This window comes from Dreissena polymorpha, chromosome 9 (genome assembly GCF_020536995.1).
Source record: "Dreissena polymorpha isolate Duluth1 chromosome 9, UMN_Dpol_1.0, whole genome shotgun sequence".
In the NCBI taxonomy this organism is placed as follows: Eukaryota; Metazoa; Mollusca; class Bivalvia; order Myida; family Dreissenidae; genus Dreissena; species Dreissena polymorpha.
The window spans coordinates 70,282,117-70,308,074 of NC_068363.1; the positions used below are offsets into that span (position 1 = coordinate 70,282,117).

Here is a 25,958-nt window from a genome sequence, read left to right on the forward strand (position 1 = left end):
ACACAGATGTATGAGCTGCATTTTGAGATAACAGGGCATAATGCATGTGCGTAAAGTGTTGTCCCAGATGAGCCTATGAAGTCAATTTGAACTGTGGATTAAAATTGTACACCCTTGCAAAGCTGATTGTCTTATCAATGCTGAATAGTCACCTGCAACTGCCAGATAGTTTTCTACCTTTACTAATTTTCCTTATTGATTTGCTAAACAGATGTCTGGACATCAAAAGAATAATTACAAAATGGTTGAATGTAAACATGAAATGAGTCTTGTCGCAGCATTCCTTTATTTCACAAAGTTTCTATTTCAATTCATAAAATTCATTTTAAATCTATATAGATGTATCTTGTAAGCATTTTTAAACAAAAAGCAAAAAACACATAGTTGTTTACTATCACACCAGTAGTTCAGAGAGAATTACCTCCTCCGTTTGTCTGGTCTCTGAGTTTTGAACGTGGCGTGGTTCATGCTCATAAGGGTATTAGCCACTGATATGACACTCATCAGGTGTTGGGTAGTGACCTCGTGGGAGATCTGCCAGTGGGCCTTTATGGTGTACAGCACCACTGCAGGGTCCTCCCCAGGGCTAGGAGCTGTACTGGGCTCAGAACTGATGAACGTGGAGGCTTGATTTCCATCAGTACCATCCTTAAGTCAAATACCGGTTTATCAATAATGAAAAAGCAATTTACACTGCCATGGATAAAACTCTACAGTTATCAAAAAGGTACTGATCATGACAGTACACAAATCGTGTTCCTCCACATCCATATAGCAAACATATTAAAGAAACAGAACATGTATTCATTATATAGCAATGTTAAAAGTTTAAGGGATAAAAGATGACACAGAAATTTAAAAAATCTAACAATAATAAAAGACACAAAAGATGATACAAGAACATACACAATAATCAAATACAACAAAGATTAAATAGGCATTTTAAAAATAATCAGATAATATACTTGCAAATAATATGCCTATCTTTTATATTTGATGATGTCCTACAAAGTTTATTAAGATCTCACATCTTCATGGTCTGATATGGAGAATGCCCTCGTCTGGTCCACCACTGTGGACGGCCCGTCTCTCTCACCCGTCTCCACCAGCCCAGGCTCTATCACTGCATGCTCCCAGCCTGGCAACATGAGTGCCATGTGACCCTCCCTTGAGATCATCCCAAACGAGATGGGACATCGGGGCCTGAGGATTCCCAGCTTGTTGAGGCACAGCTTGTCTAGGTCGGGGTCCAACCCCCAGGCATGCAGCATCGACATGAACAGCTGAAGTGATTTCAACATACAGACATCAGCTAGGTTCAACACCATAGAATTTTGTTTCCTTTCAAAAAGAAAGAGAATATAATTTGACAACTTTTTTTGCCAAAATTACAGCCACCTTCAGGCTGTTTCCCAATAACAAAAAGTAACTTTTTTTTCCAAATATCTAACCAAATTTCCCAAAAAGGATGCCAAACTTGTCCAACAAACTCAAGAATTGGTTTATTTAGTTTATTAAAGAACCATATACTTCTGAAGCTCTTTATAGTGTAAATTGAAAAATGCAGTTAAACATGCATGTATAACCAATGTGAATACTGTAATTTATAATCATTTTCATAACATTTTCATTTTTCCCAAAGTCAAGGTTGTTTGTGCAATTTTTCCCAATCCAAATAGCACAGGCTATGAAATATAAAGCAAACAAACATGTCTGACCTGGGCTATCTCCATGATCAGGTTGTTACTCTTGAACACCTGGGGGTCAGTCCGGACACGCCCCCGGGGCTGCAGCATGGGCGACTCAACTGGGGACGGGGCTGCAGCGGACTTGAACATCCCCGGTGGCTGGTTGATGGGGCTGAAGCCACCATGAGGGTCAACACTGACCTGTAGCTTTTCAGCTGATTCCTTCACCTTGGCTAAGATTCCTGCAGAATATGGGCAGTGAGATACTTAAGAACTACAGAGCCAGGAATACAGTTGTCAACAAGAGCTGTCACCAAAGGATGACATATGCCCCAGAAAAACACTTTTTCAAAACCTAAACACAGATATCCAAACCTAAACACGGACCCTTAGTTCAAAGTCAAGGTCAAAGGGGTCAAAATTTGTAAGCGTATGGAAAGGCCTTGTCCATATACACATGCATACCAAATATGAAGGTTGCATCTGAAGAGACAAAGAAGTTATGAGCATTTTTCGAAACCTAAATGCAAAGTGTGATGGACAGACAGACAGACGGACAGACAGACGGACATGCAAACACTATATGCCAACCTTTGGGGGCATAAAAATTGAGTCTCACACTGGGAATATGGGGCTTAATTCATGTGCATAAAGTAACGTCTTTGATTAGCCTGTGCGCCTTGCTGGATTTTTGCTGAAAAAAAACTTACTTAAATATGATATTTTACTTCCAAGGCATTTTGTTTTGCACTACAATGTTCCCTTTAAATTGCCTCAAAGTAAATTATGGCAAGTAACATTATTAGCATAAAGCTTTTTGTCAATTTTCTAAAGATACATTTTCTTGTCCATTTTTATCTTTGAAATTATCATGAAAAAACATGAATGTAAAATTCTGTTGAAAATGTCATATCATCAGTTAAAGGAAGATAACAGCTTGAACTCAAACTAAATTCCTTAACAAGAGCACCGCCTAGCGGGTGCAGACGGCTCATCTATTTTTCTTTTCAATAGCTAGTCACATGATCTTGGCGCGAACGGTCGCAATTTTCAAGTGGGAACGAAATTTTGAATTTTTAAATTGAATTAAACCGTCTTATAGTGATTCTTCAGTGATAACATTTTGTTTTAACCCATACGTTGATATATATAGACACATGACAATATTTTGTATTATATTTCATGTATTTAGACGATGTACATTTGTATAAGTCTTAATAAACTGTCTGTTCTGTTCTGCTGAAGGGACCTATCTCAATACTTATATCAAAAAGGGGGGCGGGGTGGGGGTGGAGAGGGGGTGTATAGTGGAGGGGGGCATTCATTATTTTATCTTTAAAAAATAAAACACATTTTTTTTTTTTTTAATTTGGGGGGGGGAAGGGATTCTTGGTTGGGATAGCTAGACAGTCTTTAAAAAATAAAACAAGAGCTTGTCACAATAGTGCCAAATCCCCGCCAAAATGTGTTTGCTTGTATGAGAACATTTGTTTTAGAGAGTAGAATAATATTTGTAAAACATGGCACCTGTGTCATCTATTAGTATTTCAAGGATCAATTAGTTAAAAAGTGTTGAATTTATGCTGTAGAGAATAAAATATATGAAAATAAAAAAGGAAGATAATTCAAAAACTACGGTTGATAGAGTTATGGTTCTTAGTCACTGCACTTCTCCTATTTGCCATCTGTCTATATTTCAAGTTTCAAGTGAATCCCTTCAGTAGATTAAGAGTTATGCTTAGGACAAAAATTTACAATGAAATTAAATAAAGGGAGATAATTCAAAAACTAAGGTATATAGAGTTATGGTTCTTAGTCACTGCACTTCTCCTACTTGCCATCTGTTTATATTTAAAGTTTCCAGTAAATCCCTTTAGTAGATTTAGAGTTATGCTCCGGAAAAAAATTAACTATGAAATTAAATAAAGGGAGATAATTCAAAAACTAAAGTAGATAGAGTTATGCACTTCTCCTACTTGCCATCTGTTTATATTTAAAGGTTCAAGTAAATCCTTTCAGTAGATTCAGATATGCTCTGGACAAAAATTTACTTTGAAATTAAATTAAGGGAGATAATTCAAAAACTAAGGTAGATAAAGTTATTGTTCTTACTCACTGCACTACTCCTACTTGCCATCTGTTTATATTTCAAGTTTCAAGTAAATCTCTTCAGTAGATTTAGAGTTATGCTTCGGATATAAAATTTAGTTTGAAATTTTATAAAAGGGAGATAATTAAAAAACTAAGGTAGATAGAGTTATGGTTCTTGGTCACCGCACTTCTCCTAGTTGCCATCTGTTTATATTGCAAGTTTCAAATAAATCCCTTCAGTAGTTTTAGAATTATGCTCCGAACAAAGTTTCAAACGGACGGACAGACAGAGAGACGGACGGACGGAGACTATTACTATATCCCCTCCAAACAATTTTCAGCGGGGTTAGTTATAACAAGAGGGCCTGAAAGGCCCAAAGTCGCTCACCTGAGATTCAAAGGAATTGACCTGTTCTGTGCAGCTCAAGATGTCATTCGAACAAAATGTTCTTACCAACTTTCATGACTAGTGAACACCCTGGCAGCCATGTTTTTGAACAGACCAGAACCATTTTCATACACATCCAAGATATCATTTAAACAAACATTCTGACAAAGTTTTATGAAGATTCATGAAGCTATATAAGGAAAAATGCCCCGCCCCCTGGTGACCATGTTTTTCAAGCAACTGGAACTATTTTCTTACTTGTCCAAGATTTTATTGGGACAAATCTTCTGACAACGTTTCATGATGATTGGACAATAAATATGGCTACTAGAGAGTTAACAAGGTTTTACTAAAGCTATATAAGGAAAAATGCCACGCCCTCTTGGCGGCCATGTTTTTCCACCAACCAGAACCATTTTCGAACTCATCAGATATACCTTTGGTACAAATCTTGTGACCAAGTTTCATGATGATCGGAAAAATAAATGTGGCCTCTGGAGTGTTAATAAGGTTTTACTATAGCCATATAAGGAAAAATGCCCAGCCCCCTGGCAGCCATGTTTTTCAACCAACCGGCATCATTTTTGAACTCGTCCAAGATATTATTGGGATGAATCTTCTGACCAAGTTTCATGAAGATTGGAAAATAAATGTTGCCTCTAGAGTGTTAACAAGATTTTACTATAGCCATATATAGCCATAAAAGGAAAAATGCCCCGCCCCTTGGCAGTCATGTTTTTCAAGCAAATGTGGCCATTTTCGAACTCATTCCCAATCTTCTGACCAAATTTCATGAAGATTGGACAATAAATGTGGCCTCTAGAGTGTAAACAAGGCAAATGTTGACACCGCACAACGGACAGAAGACGATCACAAAAGCTCACCATGAGCACACTGTGCTCAGGTGAGCTAAAAATAAACATTTGCATTTTTTCTAACCATTTTTAAATTTTCTTTATATATTTCTTTTTTTTCGGGGGGGGGGGGGGTCAGAGGGGGCTATAGTGTTGGGTGTGGTCATTTATTAGATGATGTTTCAAAAATAAGAAATAAACAAGAGGGCCAAGATGGCCCTAGTTCGCTCACCTGAGAAGAGTCGGTTCATTCAATCTTTACCTAATGTCAAACTTGACCTAGATATTGACCAGACAAACATCCTGGTCAAGTTTCATCATTATTGAACCAAAACTCTGGCGAAGGGAGTGTTTTTGTTTTTGTAAGATTTGAAATGGTGACCTATCATCATACTTGACTGAGATCTTTCAGCAATTTTGATAAAGAATGCTTGAGAAATGTGAATGCTAGAGTGTTTACAAACCAAATGTGGACGGACGGAGAGCGGACAAAGACCAATCCTAAAACCTCACCTAAGCAATCAGGTTATTTAAAAAGTGTGTTTCACCGATCTGAGCCATTTTCCAACTTCTCCAAGAAATCAATAAAACCAATGTATTGACTAAGTTTCCCAATGATAAGGCAAAATATGTGACTTCCATAGTGTTCAATCACAAGGTTTTTCTCTATATAGTCACATAAGGAAAACTGCCCCACCCCCTGGCAGCCATGTTTATTGACCCATCTGGACTATTTGCAAACTCATCTGATATATATATAAAACCAATCTTTTCACCAAGTTTCATGATGATTGGGCAAAAAATGTGACTTTTAGAGTGTTCACAAACATTTTTTTACTATATAAATATAAGAAAACTGACCCCCGCGGCAGCCATGTTATTCAACTGACCGGAACCATTTTCCAACTCAACTCTCGTATCAAGAAAACAAATGTTCTGACCAAATTTCATGAATATTGGGCAAAAAATGTGACTTCTAGAGTGTTCACATGTTTTCACTGTATACATATAGAGAAAAATGCCCCGCCCACTGGCGACCATGTTTTTTCACCAATCTAGACCATTTTCGAGCTAGTCCGACATATCAATAAAACCAATGTTTTGATTAACTTTCATGATGATTGGGCAAAAATTGTGACTTCTAGAGTGTTTACAAGGTTTACGTATAGCAATATAAGGAAAACTGCCCCACCCACTGGCGGCCATGTTTTTCAACAGACCGGAACAACTTTTGAACTCAACCAACATATCAGTAAGACAGACATTTAGACAAAGTTACTTGAAGATTGGGCATTAAATGTGATTTGTACACTGTTTACAAGCTTTTTCTATTTTGTTGACCTAGTGACCTAGTTTTTGACCCAGCATGACCCAGTTTCAAACTCGATCGAGATATCATTGGGACAAATCTTCTGACCAAGTTTCATGAAGATCGGACAATAAATGTGGCCTCTTGAGTGTTTACGATCAAATGTGGACGGACGGACGGACGACGGACAAAGACCAGTCACAAAAGCTCACCTGAGCAATCAGGAAAGCTAAAAAAAACATCCAACCTCGAATAACAATTGACACATAAATGATACACAAATCGACACTGTATTATAATGAAAACATTAATAATCAAAGGGGAGTAACTACTGTAAACTTAAATGCAATATTTAGAAGAGTTGTCTCGCATGTTACATGACCTTAATTCACGATTGTTTAACAAGCCTTTTTACTATGTAAATATAAGGAAAACTGCCCTGTCCCGCTGGCAACCATGTTTTTCAACGGACCGGAACCATTTTCAAGCTTAACTCATGAAAATTTGACAAAGTTCCCTTATTATAGTTAGTGTTGCATGTATGAAAGAAATAGCTTTGAAACTTTAGGAAAAAACAAGGACCTAAACACAAAACTTAACAAAATTGTCAATTTTCTAAGTATAAAAAGGGCACATAATTCTGTCAAAATGCCAGCCAGAGTTATTTAACTTTGTCTGCCCAGTCCCCTCATGATAGTAAGTTAGTGTGCCATGTTTGAATGCAATAGCCTTGATACTTAAAGAGAAAAGTGGACCTAAACACAAAACTTAACCAAATGCCAACATAGAGGCCGACACTCAGGTGTACAATAGCTCATTTTTTTTTAAATAGATGAGCTAAAAAATAAGATATTTGGTTGGACAGTCAAGGTTGCAACTATATGCTCTCTCATATTTGAGATCGTAAAAAAAGAGCAAAAACGAATTTTAAGCCACATAAATACACCAATTCATTATTTTAACAGTTTATGCATGATTTAAATTATATGAACACCACCATGCAACAATTGGCAAAAAATTAGAAATACAGCACACATGGGTTTATATATACCAAAAGAAGTGTTTGAGAAATCTGGAGTACATATTGATATTATAATAATAAATAATTAACAATAAAAATGATTTAGAAAACATTCTGGCAAAACAAAAATATTGACTGGTTCTGAGATTTTCAAGTTCCCTATAGCCAGAAACCAAGGCAAGTTACCAGCAATGGTGGGCGGGGAACCACTGCCATCAGTTGAGGGTCGACGAGAAAGGGTCACCAGTGAGGTCAAACCCTTTGCCTCCAACTCTTCGGGGGACATTGTCGCAAACTCATTGGTAAGTAATTGCACTGGAATAGCAGGTTACAATACACATTATATACATATGAGACTGAAAAAAATGGGGATAAGTGGATGTATGTAAAGTGTCGTCCCAGATTAGCCTGTGCAGATTGCAGGACACTTTTTGATTGAACAAGATTTTCACTAAGAAGTGACTTTCTTTAAATGAAATATACTATAAAAGCGGAAAGTGTTGTCCCAAATTAGAATGTGCAAACATCACAGACTTATCCCAGACGACACTTTATGCACATGTTATAAGTCCTTTTTTTCCAAAATTGCGACTCAAATATATATATTTATCCTATTACCAGATGAAAATCGATAGTATAACAACTATCGTATAAACTTTACCTTTATACTATCGCTATTTTTAGACCATGGTTTTCCAATCTCTATCTTAAGAGCACTTTATGTTTCAATGTGACGTCATAGCAAATGATGACGTTCAAGTAAACAAACACTTCAGAGTCAACTTGGAAAACCAGCGCTGTTTCTTTGAATTTTAAAGTATTTTTACTCTTTTTGAACGATAAACGACCACAAAATAATAGGATAAATAAAATATTATGTGAGTTTTGGATAAAGATCAAGTTTATCATGCTCGGCACGAACCATATTAGTGCTCGGCAAGCCTCGCGCTACATCGGTTCTAAGCCTCGCATGATAAACTTGATCTTTATCCAAAACTCACATTATATTCTCTATGTATATGACAGAATTATAGTCCACATAAAACATATTATGAGAGGGTTTAAAGTTCAAAGAATAGTTGCCATATACATAAAGCCAATGCAGTGCAGCAAAGAATCTGTTTATTTAAGATGTAAATAGAATTCAATTAAAAGAACCTTGTTAATGTGATATTTTCACTGAACCAGAGAAACCAGGTTTTATTCACAGTGGCAGAAACTTTATTAGAGCCCAACTCTGGAAAACTGGGTTTAATGCAGGTGCATAAAGTTATGTCACAGATTAGCCCATGCAGTCAACACAGGCTAATCAGGGACAACACTTTTTACAAAAACTAGATTCAAATCACAAATAAAAGACAAACAAAAATACCTTAAACGCGGAAAGAGTCGATCCTGATAAGCCTGTGCAGACCGCGCAAAATAACACTAAACACATGTGCATTAACCCTTGTTTTCCCAGAACAGAGCTCATTTATTTTGGTTATACCTTTATTTTCTGGTTATTCTATTTAAAATTCTGAGTGCCTATAGTTAATTCTGTCAATATAAGACATATAATGGTGAACTTCAAATAGTACCAAATTCATTTAATATGTCCCTTAAATCTTATTCTTAACAAGAGCACCGCATAACGGGTGCCACGCTCGGCTGCAGGTGCAGTTTTGAATAAATGAAAGCTTGTCAGAATTTTTTTTTTTTTTTTAAGAGGTCACAGTGACCTTGACCTTTCACCTAGTGACCTAGTGGCATGTAGAACTCATCAAGGTGCAGCTACATAAGAAGTTTCAAAGTTGTAGGTTGAAGCACTTTGAATTAAGAGCCAATGTTCAAAACCTTAACAAAATGTTAAGGTTTTAGCACGGCACGGACGGCGGACGACGAGCTGGCTATGACAATATCTCGGTGTTTCTTCGAAAACAACTGAGCTAAAAATACTGCAAGCTTAACAATTAAAAAACCAATCAAAATTTCAAATATAATTTTAAGAAACATAATAGGCTGAACAAATAATTTGAGCAGGTCTCAAATATACATTATGCATTGAGTATGCCTTAGTGTTAATTTATGGATGGAATCATTCATTAGCTAAAGGTTTAAACGTTTATTCATTAGCTAAAAGTTTAAACGTTTTGTAGCAAATATAAAAACCATCAGAATATGCATTTCCAGTGAAATAGCTATTCACAGTTCTTAAGCTTATAGGGGTTTGATAAACACATTTTCAAGAGCAAGCAGAATCTTTATTTATGTGGTTTTTGACACATGATTTACAAATATTGCACAAAGAACTTGCAAACAAAGCAGTTGCATACGGGTATTTCTGCTGCCAAAACAGTCAGTGTATCTGACTGCTGACACATATCAACTACAGCTCACCAATTAAAGCCTCAGTATCAAAGAAAATCACATGAGCCTCGGGGTCAAGGGTGTTGGTGCGTATGCCCTCTATGTACATGGGATAGTCCTGGGGACTGGACAGGTCCACTTTGGCCCCTGACGAGGGCTGGTTCTGGCTCAGGGCCTGCAGTTTTTGTTGTGCGAGGTTCTTGAAGGTGGCAAGGTTGCGTCGCTTGAAAGCCTGCGCGAGTGTCAGATTGGGATTGGTAAGCTGCTCAAACACGGGCACTGCGTTCTCATCACAGTTGTTGAGGATCTCTTCAGCTGTGAGACCGTGAACCACACGATCCAAGTGACCTGGGATATGGTTAGAGGATATGAGCCAGACTTTGATAATTCATAGATTAAAATAAATAATCTTCACACACAAAAACACTCACCTTTAAAACAGGGTTTAATGAATATTCGTAACATGTCGGCCCAGATTAGATTGTAATCCGCACATGGAATATTTTGTTCACATCAAATCGCTTCTAAATGGGATAGTGGTTATTCGTTGAACCCTTTTTAAATGTGAACAGAACTTTGTAAAAGGCATTAACATCACTTTTGAATATATTAATTTCTCTGAGCACTCATGAATTAAAATTGATAATGTACCAAAACAACCAAAATATGAGCGGCACTCTGATAAAAGGGGGCTTATTGCATGTGAGTAAAAAGTTGTCCCAGATAAGCTTGTGGGGACTGGAATGACACTTTCTGCTTTTATGAAATGTTTCCATGACATGATTTCCCTTTAAATGAAAATTCAGTATATGCAGAAAGTGTTATTCCTGACAAGCCTGTGCAGTCTGTGCAGCACAGGCTAATCTGAAACGATACTGAATGATTTAAGGGAATGTTTAGTGGACATGAAGTCTCTTTTAAATAAAAATTCAAACTAGGCAGAAAGTGTGGTCCCTGATAACCCTTATGAGCGGACTGCACAGGTTAATCTGTGACAACAGTAAACGTACATACATTCAGACAGATTTTTTTAATAGAAAGCAACTTTCTATACGGAACCCCCTATCACTGTACCTGCCATTACCACTGTACACTGTACAGCCCCTATCACTGTATCTGCACATACCTGAACAGCCCCTATCACTGTACCTCTACAGTCCCTATCACTGTACACTGTACAGCCCCTTTCACTGTACACTGAACAGCCCCTATCACTGTACACCGTACAGCTCCTATCACTGTACCGCCCCTATCACTGTACACTGTACAGCCCCTATCACTGTATCTGCACATACCTAAACAGCCCTTATCACTGTACCTCTACAGCCCCTATTACTGTACACTGTACAGCCCCTATCACTGTACATGTACAGCCCCTATCACTGTGCCTGTACAGCCCCTATCACTGTACCTGTACAACCCTTATCACTGTACCTGTACAGCCCCTATCATTGTACCTGTACAGCCCCTATCACTGTCCCTGTACAGCCCCTATCACTGTGCACTGTACAGCCCCTATTACTGTATCTGAACAGCGGCTATCACTGTACCTGTACAGCCCTTATCACTGTACCGCCCCTATCACTGTACCTGTACAGCCCCTATCACTGTATCTGCACATACCTGTACAGCCCCTATCACTGTACCTGTACAGCCCCTATCACTGTCCCTGTACAGCCCCTATCACTACACCTGTACAGCCCTTATCACTGTACACTGTACAGCCCCTATCACCACACCTGTACAGCCCCTATCACTGTACCTGTACAGACATTATTCTGTACAGCCCCTATCACTGTACCTGTACAGCCCCTATCACTGTACCTGTACAGCCCCTATCACTGTACCTGTACAGCCCCTATCACTGTACACTGTACAGCCCATATCACTGTTCACTGTACAGCCTCTATCACTGTGCACTGTACAGCCCCTATCACTGTACCTGTACAGCCCCTATCACTGTACCTGTACAGCCCCTATCACTGTACACTGTACAAACCCTATCACTGTACACTGTACAGACATTATTCTGTACAGCCCCTATCACTGTACACTGTACAGCCCCTATCACTGTACCTGTACAGACATTATTCTGTACAGCCCCTATCACTGTACACTCTACAGCCCTTATCACTGTACCTGAACAGCCCCTATCACTGTACACTGTACAAACCCTATCACTGTACACTGTACAGACATTATTCTGTACAGCCCCTATCACTGTACACTGTACAGCCCCTATCACTGTACCTGTACAGACATTATTCTGTACAAACCCTATCACTGTACCTGTGCAGCCCCAATCACTGTACCTGTACAGCCCCTTTCACTGTACCTGTAAAACCATTATCACTGTGCCTGTACAGCCCCTTTCACTGTACCTGTAAAACCATTATCACTGTGCCTGTACAGCCCCTATCACTGTGCCTGTACAGCCCCTATCACTGTACACTGTACAGCCCCTATCACTGTACACTGTACAGCCCCTATCACTGTATCTGTACATACATGTACAGCCCCTATGACTGTACCTCTACAGCCCCTATCACTGTACCTGTCAAGCCCCTATCACTGTACCTGTACAGTCGCCTATAACTATACACTGTACAGCCCCTATCACTGTACACTGTACAGCCCATATCACTGTTCACTGTACAGCCCCTATCACTGTGCACTGTACAGCCCCTATCACTGTACCTGTACAGCCCCTATCACTGTACACTCTACAGCCCATATCACTGTACACTGTACAGCCCCTATCACTGTACACTGTACAGCCCCTATCACTGTACCTGTACAGCCCCTATCACTATACCTGTACAGCCCCTATCACTGAACACTGTAAGGTCCCTATCACTGTACCGGTACAGCCCCTATCACTGTACACTGTACAAACCCTATCATTGTACCTGTACAGCCCATATCACTGTACACTGTACAGCCCATATCACTGTACACTGTACATCCCCTATCACTGTACACTGTACAGCCCCTATCACTGTACACTGTACAGCCCCTATCACTGTACCTGAACAGCCCTTATCACTGTGCCCGTTCAGCCCCTAACACTGTACACCCCCTTTTACTGAACACTGTACAGCCCTATCACTGTACACTGTACAGCCCCTATCACTGTATATGTACATACCTCTACAGCCCCTATCACTGTACCTGTACAGCCCCTATCACTGTACCTGTACAGCCCCTATCATTGTACAGCCCCTATTACTGTACAATGTACAGCCCCTATCACTGTACACTGTACAGCCCCTATCATATTACACTGTACAGCCTCTATCACTGTACACTGTACAGCCCCTATCACTGTACAGCCCCAATCACTGTACACTGAACAGCCCCTATCACTGTACACCGTACAGCTCCTATTACTGTACCGCCCCTATCACTGTACACTGTACAGCCCCTATTACTGTATCTGTAAATACCTGTACAGCCCCTATCACTGTACCTCTACAGCCCCTATCACTATACCTGTACAGCCCCTATCACTGTACCTGTACAGCCCTTATCACTGTACACTGTACAGCCCCTTTCACTGTACACTGTACAGCCCATATCACTGTACCTGTACAGCGCCTATCACTGTACCTCTACAGCCCCTATCACCATACCTGTACAGCCCCTATCACTGTACACTGTACAGCCCCTATTACTGTATCTGTAAATACCTGTACAGCCCCTATCACTGTACCTCTACAGCCCCTATCACTATACCTGTACAGCCCCTATCACTGTACCTGTACAGCCCCTTTCACTGTACACTGTACAGCCCATATCACTGTACCTCTACAGCCCCTATCACTGTACCTGTACAGCCCCTATCACTGTGCCTGTACAGCCCCTATCAATGTACCTGTACAGCCCCTATCAATGTACCTGTACAGCCCCTATCACTGTACCTGTACAGCCCCTATCACTGTACCTGTACAGCCCCTATCACTGTACCTCTACAGCCCCTATCACTGTACCTGTACAGCCCCTATCACTGTACCTGTACAGCCCCTATCACTGTACCTGTACAGCCCCTATCACTGTGCCTGTAGAGCCCCTATCACTGTACACTGTACAGCCCCTTTCACTGTACACTGTACAGCCCCTTTCACTGTACCTGTACAGCCCCTATCACTGTACCTGTACAGCCCCTATCACCACACCTGTACAGCCCCTATCACTGTACCTGTACAGACATTATTCTGTACAGCCCCTATCACTGTACCTGTACAGCCCCTATCACTGTGCACTGTACAAACCCTATCACTGTACCTGTACAGCCCCTATCACTGTACCTGTACAGCCCCTATCACTGTACAGCCCCTTTCACTGTACACTGTACAGCCCCTATCACTGTACCTGTACAGCCCTTATAACTGTGCCTGTACAGCCCCTATTACAGTACAGCCCCTATCACTGTACACTGTGCAGCCCCTATCACTGTACACTGAGCAGCCCCTATCACTGTACAGCCCATACCACTGTACACTGTACAGCCCCTATCACTGTACACTGTACAGCCCATACCACTGTATCTGTACATACCTGTACAGCCCCTATCATTGCACCTCTACAGCCCCTATCACTGTACCTGAACAGCCCCTATCACTGTTCACTGTACAGCCCTTATCACTGTACAGCCCCTATCACTGTACACTGTACAGCCCCTATCACTGTACCTGTACATCCCTTATCACTGTGCCTGTACAGCCCTTATCACTGTTCAGCCCCTATCACTGTACACTGTACAGCCCCTATCACTGTACACTGTACAGCCCCTATCACTGTACACTGTACAGCCCCTATCACTGTACACTGTACAACCCCTATCACTGTTCACTGTACAGCCCCTATCACTGTACACTGAACAGCCCCTATCACTGTTCACCGTACAGCTCCTATCACTGTACACTGTACAGCGGCTATCACTGTACCTGTCTCCATCTGCCAGACATACACTGTCCCGTCCGAGCAGCTGACCACCATGAAGTCATCGAGAGGTCGCCATCGGATACACTGCACAGGAAACAGGTGCCTCGAGGCGAGCATCACACACTTCCTCTCCTTGACACTCAGCAGGGACACAGAGTGGTCTGCAGCCACCGAGCAGACACATGTCAGGATCCTCACCTGCAACGTGAAAGGCACGGAATAATAAGTAATTGTTATTATACATTTGAACCATGAATCTTTGTAAGTGGTCTGCCACGGATAACAGATGCATGTCAGAATGTATGTAAAATGCTAAAAAATCAACAAAAATACATCATTTCACTGTATATGTTGGAACGGAAATACACAGGAAATAATGCACGTGAGAAAAGTGGTGTATCCACACACTGGATTTACGCCAAGAAGATACAGGTACTTCTTTCTAACAAGAGCTGTCACCATAGGATGACTAATGCCTCCTATAAACGCTTGGTAGAAGTTATGAGCTTTTTTCTAAACCTAAACACAGATTTCGAAACTTAAACGCGGACCCTAAATTCAAGGTCAAGGTCACAGGGGTCAAAATTTGTGTGCATATGGAAAGGCCTTGTCCATATACACATGCATGCCAAATATGAAATTGCTATCTGAAGCGACATAGAAGTTATGAGCATTTTTCAAAATCTTAACGCAAGTGTGACAGACAGACGGACAGACGGTCCGATCACTATATGCCCTCCTTTGAGGGCATAAAAATGTCATAGAATATGAAAATAAATCAGAAAGCTACATAAACTAGAGAGCGGACACCATGCAAATTTCTTGAAATGCTCTAAGTGACCCCTTGACCTAGTTTCTGACCCGGCATGACCCATATTCAAACTTGACCTAGATATTGTCTAGATACAACTTCTGACCAAGTTTGGTAGAGATCAGATGAAAACTTCTTCAATTAGAGAGCGGACACCATGCTAAATCCTTGAAATGCACTAAATGACCCCGTGACCTAGTTTTTGACCCTGCATGACCCATATTCAAACTTGACCTAGATATTGTCTAGATACAACTTCTGACCAAGTTTGGTTAAGATCTATAAAAAAAACTATTTGAATTAGAGAGCGGACAGGAACAGTGTGACAGACTGACAGACAGACTGACGGACAGTGCGAAAACTATATACCCCCTTTTCTTCGAAAGGGGCATAATAAAAAACAAAACAAAACTACATCATTACATCGCGTATGTTGGTCCTTGAAATACATATGTACCTTGCTCTGGGAAAACAGGGCTTAATGCATATGAGTAAAGTGTTGTCTCATATAAGCCGACGCAGTCCACACAGGATAATCAGTGACAACACTTTAGTTTGAAGGAATAAATTATTGTCTTCTTCATGTTAATCCATTTTAAGACTTAAGTGTAATTTCTGATGAGCAAGTGCCGACTGCACAGGCACACATATTATGCCCAATTTTTCCAGAGTAGGGCGCATATTTAAGGGGAAGCTACTCACATTGCAGTTCCCAGGAGGCACAATGAGCTGACTGATCTCCCCTCCATGCACAGTGAACCTGTGCAGATTGATGCCGTCCTGGATGTCCCACAGAATCACAGAGAAGTCAGCGCCACCTGACAGCAGATGACGTGGGTCATAGCGGGTGCTCTCGTTGAATGGGTACAGTAGACAGTTAACTTTACCATCATGGCCTTCCAAGCGAAGTAACTTTATTTCTGAAGTGTTAAACATTATTTTCTTTAATTATATATTATGCCTGTTTCCACTGATTGTTGGTATATTTTGTTAATATGTGGTTAATATACTAAATTTGTTGTTTATATTAACACACAACACAGTAACGTATAGTGCATTATTATCTTTATTGCTATTTTTTTTCACCCATGTATAAATGTCTTATAATATGGATCACCATTTGCTGTAATATGCTAAATTGAATAAAATATTTGTTCTGTTTAAATGGAAAGCAATAATACCATTATTTACATGTTCATGATATGCTGATTAACAAAAATACTATTTTCACATTTACTTATATAGTTCTTTTCATATAAATTTCTACCATTTATTTTGACCAAAAAAAACCCAATTGAAAAACATGATGTCACTAAACTGCTACATCTTTACTTGTGTTACAGTATGATACAAGAGAAAACAACTTAAGCTTGTTTCTATATTTCCAATGCGGGAGTCTGGCTGATGAAAAAAGGTATGGACAATTGATATTCAGTATGTACAAGGCCTGAATACAAATTTAAGTTTTGTCATTATCAGTAAAGCTAATAAAACAAGACTATTGCCAAGCAATACAAGATGTGTTTGTGAAACACTATGTCCCCTCAATATATATGACCTTTGACCTTGAAGGATGATCTAGACCTTTCATCACTCAAATTGTGCAGCTCCATGAGATACACATGCATGCCAAATATGAAGTTGCTATCTTCAATATTGCCAAAGTTATTGCAAATGTTAAAGTTTGACAATTTTGACGTATATATTAGACCTTTGACCTTGAATGATGACCTTGCCCTTTCACCACTCAAAATGTGCAGCTCAATGAGATACACATGCATGCCAAATATGAAGTTGCTATATTCAATATTGAAAAGTTATGGCAAATGCTTAAGTTGGACGCAAACCAACAAACAGATCAACAGACCAGGCAAAAACCATAAGTCCCCCAGTATATACTGGGAGACATAAAAAGTCCCCTACCTATGCAGGATCCACCATTTTCAGCAATATTTGTAGTTTATTTGATGCCATAGAAACCAGAATTCTTGACATAGGAACAAAATGAAATGACGTGCATCATTTCCATATTGCCATCTATCCATGTTTCAAGTTACATGAAAAAATATGAAGAACTTTTATGAAAGGTATAGCAGGATCCACCATTTTTCAGCAATATTTCTAGTCTATTTGTTGCCATAGCAACCAGAATTCTTCACGTAGGAACAAAATGAAATGACGTTCATAATCTCCATATTGCAATCTGTCCATGTTTCAAGTTTCATGAAAAAATATATAGTTATCAAGGATCCAGAAAAGTGTGACAGACTGACAGACACACAGAGTGCAAACCGTAAGTCCCTCTTATGTTTCACTGGTAAGACACTAAAAATTGGAAGAAGATTGCCTAACAGGGATTTTTTTGTTCAAATTCGGGGCTGGTATTTGACCACATTCCCAATGGAACAAATACACAAATAAATTTATATTTTTTTAGATCTCAACATTTAGTTAATCTCCTATCCAGCTCTTTGAGTTGAACCTTATTTATTATTATATTGAAAACACGTTTATTGTCTATATTGAAGCATTTGTAAGCATAACAACAACACTTATTTCCCAATTTTGGTAAAAACACCATATTTTTTCCAAAATTTTGAAAAAAAAAATCACTGGCTAATGAACATGTGTAAAATTATTTGAATATCTTACGTTCCGATCAGAAGTAAATATTGCCTTACATTCTCTGTAAGAGACACATTCTATTTTTAGCTCAAGCTGATATACTATGTAATGGAGTAAACTTTTTAGAATAATTTGGGCAAAGGACCATCAAATGAAAATGTGTGTGAAATTGTTAGAAGCAGAAGAAAATGGCTTCAGTCACATTTCTATAGGTAGCTATTGCAGAAATCTTGTGCAGTGAAGCGGAAACACACAAAAATCTTTGGTAGGAGACCCTCCAAGGAATATGTGAGTATATTTGCTTGAAGACTGGAAATTATATTTAAATTTTTTGCTAAAGCAGCCATTTTGTTAATTTTGAATAATTTGGCAAAAAACAACATTGCAAACTTATGTGTGCACTTATTAAACAACCATTATCTATCCAAAGGGTAAGGAATAAATGGTGAATAACCATATCTCTGTATTCAGCTTGGGTGGCCATATTGAGCTATGAAGTGGAGCCATATGTACACGTTTAGTAAAAGATGTGCCAAGGAACATTTGTGCAAATCTTTATGAAGATTTCCAAAAAATGCAGAAAATACGACAGGAATACAAAATATAAATTATAGGAAAATATGACAGGAACACAAAACTTGAAATAAAAAAAGTTTATGGTGTTGTAGTGCCAACCAACTGCCCACTAGTTATAAATTTGAGATTTTTTGCAAACACTGCCAGCATAACATTTTAATAATAGGACATTTAAGTTTAATGAAAATCAATCAGACTATGAACTTCATCTTGCTGAATCATACATTGTATAAAAAACAAAAGAACAACACAGTGAATGTTACTTACTGTCATGAGAGAGGGTCTGACTAGCAAGCAGCTGTAGAGCTATACACTGGGTCGCAGGCAGGATCATGAGAGATCCGTTAGTGCGTCCACACACTAGGCGTCCCTGGGAGGGGATGTACACAGAGGCTGTGATCTCTGCTCCGTCTAACACCTCTTTCTGTGTGGGAGAGGGAGAGACAGTCAGTCATATACAGGCAATGAAGCTAAGTCTGTATGGTAGATAGAGATACATTAAGACATATACAGAGAATGAAGCTTAGTCTGTATGGTAGAGGGAGAGTCAGTCATATACAGAGAATGAAGCTTAGTCTGTATGTTAGAGGGAGAGTCAGACATATACAGACAATGAAGCTTAGTCTGTATGGTAGATAGAGATACATTTAGACATATACAGACAATGAAGCTTAGTCTGTATGGTAGAGGGAGAGTCAATCATATACAGACAATGAAGCTTAGTCTGTATGGTAGAGGGAGAGTCAGACATATACAGACAATGAAGCTTAGTCTGTATGGTAGAGGGAGAGTCAGTCATATACAGACAATGAAGCTTAGTCTGTATGGTAGAGGGAGAGTGAGACATATACAGACAATGAAGCTTAGTCTGTATGGTAGAGGGAAAGTCAGTCATATACAGAGAATGAAGCTTAGTCTGTATGGTAGAGGGAGAGTCAGTCATATACAGAGAATGAAGCTTAGTCTGTATGGTAGATAGAGATACATTTAGACATATACAGACAATGAAGCTTAGTCTGTATGGTAGAGGGAGAGTCAGTCATATACAGAGAATGAAGCTTAGTCTGTATGTTAGAGGGAGAGTCAGACTTATACAGACAATGAAGCTTAGTCTGTATGGTAGATAGAGATACATTTAGACATATACAGACAATGAAGCTTAGTCTGTATGGTAGAGGGAGAGTCAGTCATATACAGACAATGAAGCTTAGTCTGTATGGTAGAGGGAGAGTGAGACATATACAGACAATGAAGCTTAGTCTGTATGGTAGAGGGAAAGTCAGTCATATACAGAGAATGAAGCTTAGTCTGTATGGAAGATAGAGATACATTTAGACATATACAGACAATGAAGCTTAGTCTGTATGGTAGAGGGAGAGTCAGTCATATACAGACAATGAAGCTTAGTCTGTATGGTAGAGGGAGAGTCAGACATATACAGACAATGAAGCTTAGTCTGTATGGTAGATAGAGATACATTTAGACATATACAGACAGTGAAGCTTAGTCTGTATGGTAGAGGGAGAGTCAGTCATATACAGAGAATGAAGCTTAGTCTGTATGGTAGATAGAGATACATTTAGACATATACAGACAGTGAAGCTTAGTCTGTATGGTAGAGATAGAGTCAGTCATATACAGACAATGAAGCTTAGTCTGTATGGTAGAGGGAGAGTCAGACATATACAGACAATGAAGCTTAGTCTGTATGGTAGAGGGAGAGTCAGTCATATACAGACAATGAAGCTTAGTCTGTATGGTAGAGATAGAGTCAGTCATATACAGACAATGAAGCTTAGTCTGTATGGTAGAGGGAGAGTCAGTCATATACAGAGAATGAAGCTTAGTCTGTATGGTAGAGGGAGAGTCAGTCATATAAAGAGAATGAAGCTTAGTCTGTCTGGTAGAGGGAGAGTCAGTCATATACAGACAATGAAGCTTAGTCTGTATGGTAGAGGGAGAGTCAGACATATACAGACAATGAAGCTTAGTCTGTATGGTAGAGGGAGAGTCAGTCATATACAGACAATGAAGCTTAGTCTGTATGGTAGAGGGAGAGTCAGTCATATACAGACAATGAAGCTTAGTCTGTATGGTAGAGGGAGAGTCAGTCATATACAGACAATGAAGCTTAGTCTGTATGGTAGAGGGAGAGTCAGTCATATACAGACAATGAAGCTTAGTCTGTATGGTAGAGGGAGAGTCAGTCATATACAGACAATGAAGCTTAGTCTGTATGGTAGAGGGAGAGTCAGTCATATACAGACAATGAAGCTTAGTCTGTATGGTAGAGGGAGAGTCAGTGGAATAAGGCTTAGTAAGAAACATTGAAATTAGGAGCTTAATTATTGCAAGGGTATGTGAAATCATTGTGTTTGTTGAGTGGAGAATGTTTAAACCAACAAGCTAATAAAGGCAGTGCCACAAATATTTTGCATAATCAGACATATTCAAAAACCAGTTAAAGAATTGAACCTCGCTCTTGGAATACGGGGCTCAATGCATACAGATGGTCCTAGATAAGCCTATGCAATCTGCACAACTTTTGCTTTACCATATTTGGTGTTTGAAGAAAGTCTCTTCTTAGCCAAAATTAGGCGCAAAGTGTAGTCCCCGATAGATTGTGCGGACTGCACAGGCTCATGTGGGACAACAATACACACATGTGTGGACTGCACAGGCTCATGTGGGACAACAATACACACATGTGTGGACTGCACAGGCTCATGTGGGACAACAATACACACATGTGTGGACTGCACAGGCTCATGTGGGACAACAATACACACATGTGTGGACTGCACAGGCTCATGTGGGACAACAATACACACATGTGTGGACTGCACAGGCTCATGTGGGACAACAATACACACATGTGTGGACTGCACAGGCTCATGTGGGACAACAATACACACATGTGTTAAGCCCCATTTTCCCGGAGTGATACTCAATGGGAATGTGTCTTACAAATCCATCCAATATTCCAACAGGAGCTGGCTTGATTGAGTCCCAGACTTGCTGCAAACTGCGTGTGCACTTGGGTCTCAACACTGTAATAAAGCAAGTGTCAATGTGAAAACCATGACACAGTCCTCTACTGACATGGTAACAAACATTAATTTACAAAAGTAATAAATCAGCTGCACAAATCAGCTCGGTGAATAAAATACAATATACAATGTGTCCGATGTCAGGGAGTAACCTTAGCTATCAGTGCACTCAAATCAACCAGAAAACAACTGATTGAGAATACAGTCAAAACTCAAACTCAAACAATTTTATTGAAGTAAATGCAGGCCACCGGCCAAAAAATACACAATATACACAAATTTTAAACAATCACATAGTTGCCTTGTAACTATTTCTATCCATATTTAATTATACATTTTTAGATAAATATATAAATACATACAAATTGATGTAGTTTCACATGTAGATATACATATAAATACAAAGTTATGAATTGATGTTGTTTAACAGATGGTATGCAAAACTTGCGACTTCATGGATACTTTCATCATTATTTGATCCCATTAATGAATTAAAATCAGATATTGAACATCCCCCATGGTACCAATTAAAAAGATATTGGGTACTGATGTCTCTGTGTTTAAAACAATATAAAAATGCATGAAATTCACAATCAATAACACGTATATTATTGTTATCCAGACAAAAATAACATAGTCTATAATCAAATGGGATAGTTGATTGTCTACCAATTTCAATATTTAATTTGTGATTAGAACATCTAAATTTAGAAAATGCAATTTTATGTTTATATGGTATGTTTTCTAGGGTAAGATATCTTTCAGTATTTAGCATTGTTTTGTAATACATGTAATGGTGACAGCGAGAAGAATTGTTTTTATCACTTTGCCAGTTTTGAGTATAACAATCAATAAAACGTTGGCGACAGTGTCTAATGAATAAATTAACATCACCAATTTCTTGACTTATCCATACATTTCCATATCCATAACGAAATAGCATTGTTTTGACTTTTGAAGCCCAACATTTCCTTCCGGAGTCATCAAGCCCTTTTAACATTATATAACATTGTTTAGGGTATCTATGATTAGGCATAGTTAGTAACGTACACCAATATTTTATAAAATTGACAAAGTAGGTAACACATAATGGGAGACTTCCGCATTCACCATGAACAAGACATGTGTTAGTAGGTTTTTTAACATGCAAAATTGGTTTACAAAATTTGTTATGTACAACTTCAATTGAGTCGATATACTCGTAACCCCATATTTGTGATCCATAACATAGAATTGGTTTGATCATACTATCAAACAATATAAATAATTCTTTAGTCGGGAAATACCCAAATGATTTTTTATAGTTGTAAATAGAAAAAATGGCTTTTTGTGCTTGTGCACTTAGTTTTTCATGTGTAGCGCTCCATGATAAGTTCGGTGTAAACATTAATCCCATGTATTTATAAATAGATGTAGTATTTATTCGCGTGCCCCGGAAACTCCAATGTTCGTAATGCCTTAAAGGTCCACCGTTCCTAAAAACAATTATTTCTGTTTTTTGTAGATTAATTTCCATTCCAGTTAAAGCACAAACTTCGTAAATAACCTTTAATTGCTGTTGTAATTTAATTACTGTTTCGGCACAGCTAGCTACATCATCGGCGAACATTAGACATATAATGTCGTGGATTTCATTAGTAATGAATATTCCATTTCCACATTTCTCTCGTAACTTTGTAGATAATTCATCGATAAATAATGTAAAAATCGTTGGACTTGTTTTAACACCTTGCCGGGTTCCAATATTGCATTTAAAAAATTCTGTTATGTTTACATGTGAAAACAAAGAGTGTCCGTCGGGTTGAATTTTCGTATTTTGAATTTTAACGCATGAATACAGCAATGTATACATATTAAGTAAAACATTAAACAAATTTCCATGTATGCCTTTTCTTTGTAGGGACTGGAAGAGTACATGATGATTAATTTTATCGAAGGCTATGCGGAAGTCAATGTATAAACAATAAAATCTATCTCCTTTTTTTGACAGATATTTTTTAGCTATAGCTTGTAGACAGAATATATTATCGATGGCTGAGTAACCAGTACGAAAACCTGACTGTGATTCATCAATTTTATTGTTGGTTTCTGCCCATTCGTACAATCGTTTACTAATGACACCCGTGAAGATTTTATACATTGTATTTGTAAGTGATATTCCACGATAGTTTTCTGGCATATGTGTTGGTCCTGATTTATGAATAGGACAGATAATACTTTTCCCCCATGAATTCGGGAATTCTTTGGTTTCAAAAATGTTGTTAAAAATCTTAACAAGATATGGTGCTAAAATGTCAAAAGTATATTTATAATATTCTGATGGGATGTCGTCTATACCACAGCTTTTGCCATTTTTCAGTTTTCTAATGGCATCTTCGACTTCTGATAAAATGATTGGTGAATTAAGGGATATTGTATTAGGAGCAGGATCTACAGCTATATCGTCAAATAAAATGGGTTGTGCGTTATTATCATATAGTAAATCAAAGAAATAATTTCGCCAATCATTTGGACTTATACTTCAAAACTGAACTAGGTCAACTGAGAACAACTGTAAACTGCCGAAAATGCTTTCCCCCCCACGAAAAGCACTCTATAATACACCTAAAAATAATTTACCTGGCAGCCTGTCAAAGCTCTCCTGTCGCACCAGAGTCATCTGTCTCTCAGAGACGTCTGGCAGTTTCCACACGGCCACCTGACCCTCCGAGTCCCCCCGCAGTAGCAGGCTGGTTTTCTGACCCTCATGTGTCGTGTCCACGTGCAGCAACATGGCTGGGGCACACGCCAAAGTCTGAAACACACCGTAGGACACTTATTTGAGTATTGTTCTGGAAAAACTGGGCTTAATGCATGTATGTAAAGTGCTGTACCAGGTTTTCCTGTGCAGTCTGCACAGGCTAATCAGGGACGACACTTTCTACTTTAATGGACTTTTTGGTTAAAAGGTGGTATCTTTTAACTAAAAATTCAGTTTAGGCAGTAAATGTTGTTTCTAACTACCCTGTGCAGACTGCATTGGCTAATATGAGGTAACACTTTAAGAAAAATGCTTAACGCCCAAATTTCCCAGAACAAAACTGATTTAAAAGACGTGCTCTTGTTATGTTGCTGCAGTTTCATTATTCCTATATTTTAAACATTAATTTAGAATTGTGTACTTAATCAGCAAGTGCATAGAAAGTTTTGTGGACTACATTTTATCACAATTGGAATTTTAATAGGCCCCACAGCCAAAATCAAATCAAAAGACATTTATTGAAACACTGATTCACACATTAATTATAAATATTTTGAAGAATGTAACTATACAAACAAAAATTGACAAGATTTGGTGTTTGACACACAAAAAGCCCCTTGTATACTGAGACTAACCAATTACAAAGACAAGGTCAAAGGTCAAGTTTTGCTGACATTGGTGGATTGGGAATGGTCATTTGCAAAAACTGTAAAATAAGCCTCACTTTTGGAAAACAGGACTAAATGCATGAGCGTAAGGTGTCGTCCCATATTAGCCTGTGCTACACAATTTTTTTGCTTTTCTAATTGAAGCAGAAAGTGTTGTCCCTGATTAGCCTGTGTGGTCTGTGCAGACTAATCTGGGACAACACTTTATGCACCTACTTTAAGTCCTGTTTCTCCTTAGTGAGGCTTCATGGTAGCCAGTAATCTTCATGCTTGAATAAATGGTAAAATCTACTTAACATGCCAAATATGGATTAATTTTATTAATCTATTTTTCCAAGTCCATTTAAGGTCAACATAAATTTGAGGTTTAACTGGGTGGGAACAATGACTGTGTCACATGCTGCTAGATCAAACGGTGCAATCTACTTTACCGAGAAACAGCCCATTTAAATTATCCAAAGTCCAAATAAGGTCACTGTAAAGGTCAAACTCAAAATGAGGCTGGGTCATTTCTGTGAATAGGGAAGTAAGTATCAAAGACTTATAGAGATCACCGTGGTGTTATGGATAAGGTGTCTGCATAGCGACCAGGAGGCCATGGGTTTGCCATTGTGGGAGCGTTCTTAAGATTTCCCCCAAAGCCACCAAGTACTGGTTCTAGGCCCAGGAAACAGACTCAAGAGCGTTTCAACAAGCCTGAGGCTTTTCATGCAATCAAGCTAAAATACATAGGTTTTAATCTAAAGAGTTATAGCAATGTGTGTTGATTCTTGACAAAAGGGTGGAGCCTAATAAACCTTTTAGAGACAAAAAGATGGGAGGACAGCAGGAAACAAGAACAAAA

The 25,958-nt window shown here is 38.8% G+C and overlaps 1 protein-coding gene across 1 annotated transcript in view; it reads right to left on the bottom strand.

Annotated features, from left to right (window-relative positions):
* LOC127844221 (WD repeat-containing protein 7-like) overlaps window positions 1-25,958 on the bottom strand; it is an 87,842-nt gene that overhangs the window by 31,659 nt on the left and 30,225 nt on the right. The window contains 10 exon segments of the mRNA XM_052374283.1: window positions 422-648; window positions 1,029-1,283; window positions 1,719-1,930; window positions 7,538-7,666; window positions 9,731-10,048; window positions 14,647-14,842; window positions 16,158-16,375; window positions 18,924-19,080; window positions 21,624-21,706; window positions 24,326-24,500. Of these exon segments, the coding sequence (XP_052230243.1) occupies window positions 422-648; window positions 1,029-1,283; window positions 1,719-1,930; window positions 7,538-7,666; window positions 9,731-10,048; window positions 14,647-14,842; window positions 16,158-16,375; window positions 18,924-19,080; window positions 21,624-21,706; window positions 24,326-24,500 (1,970 nt within the window).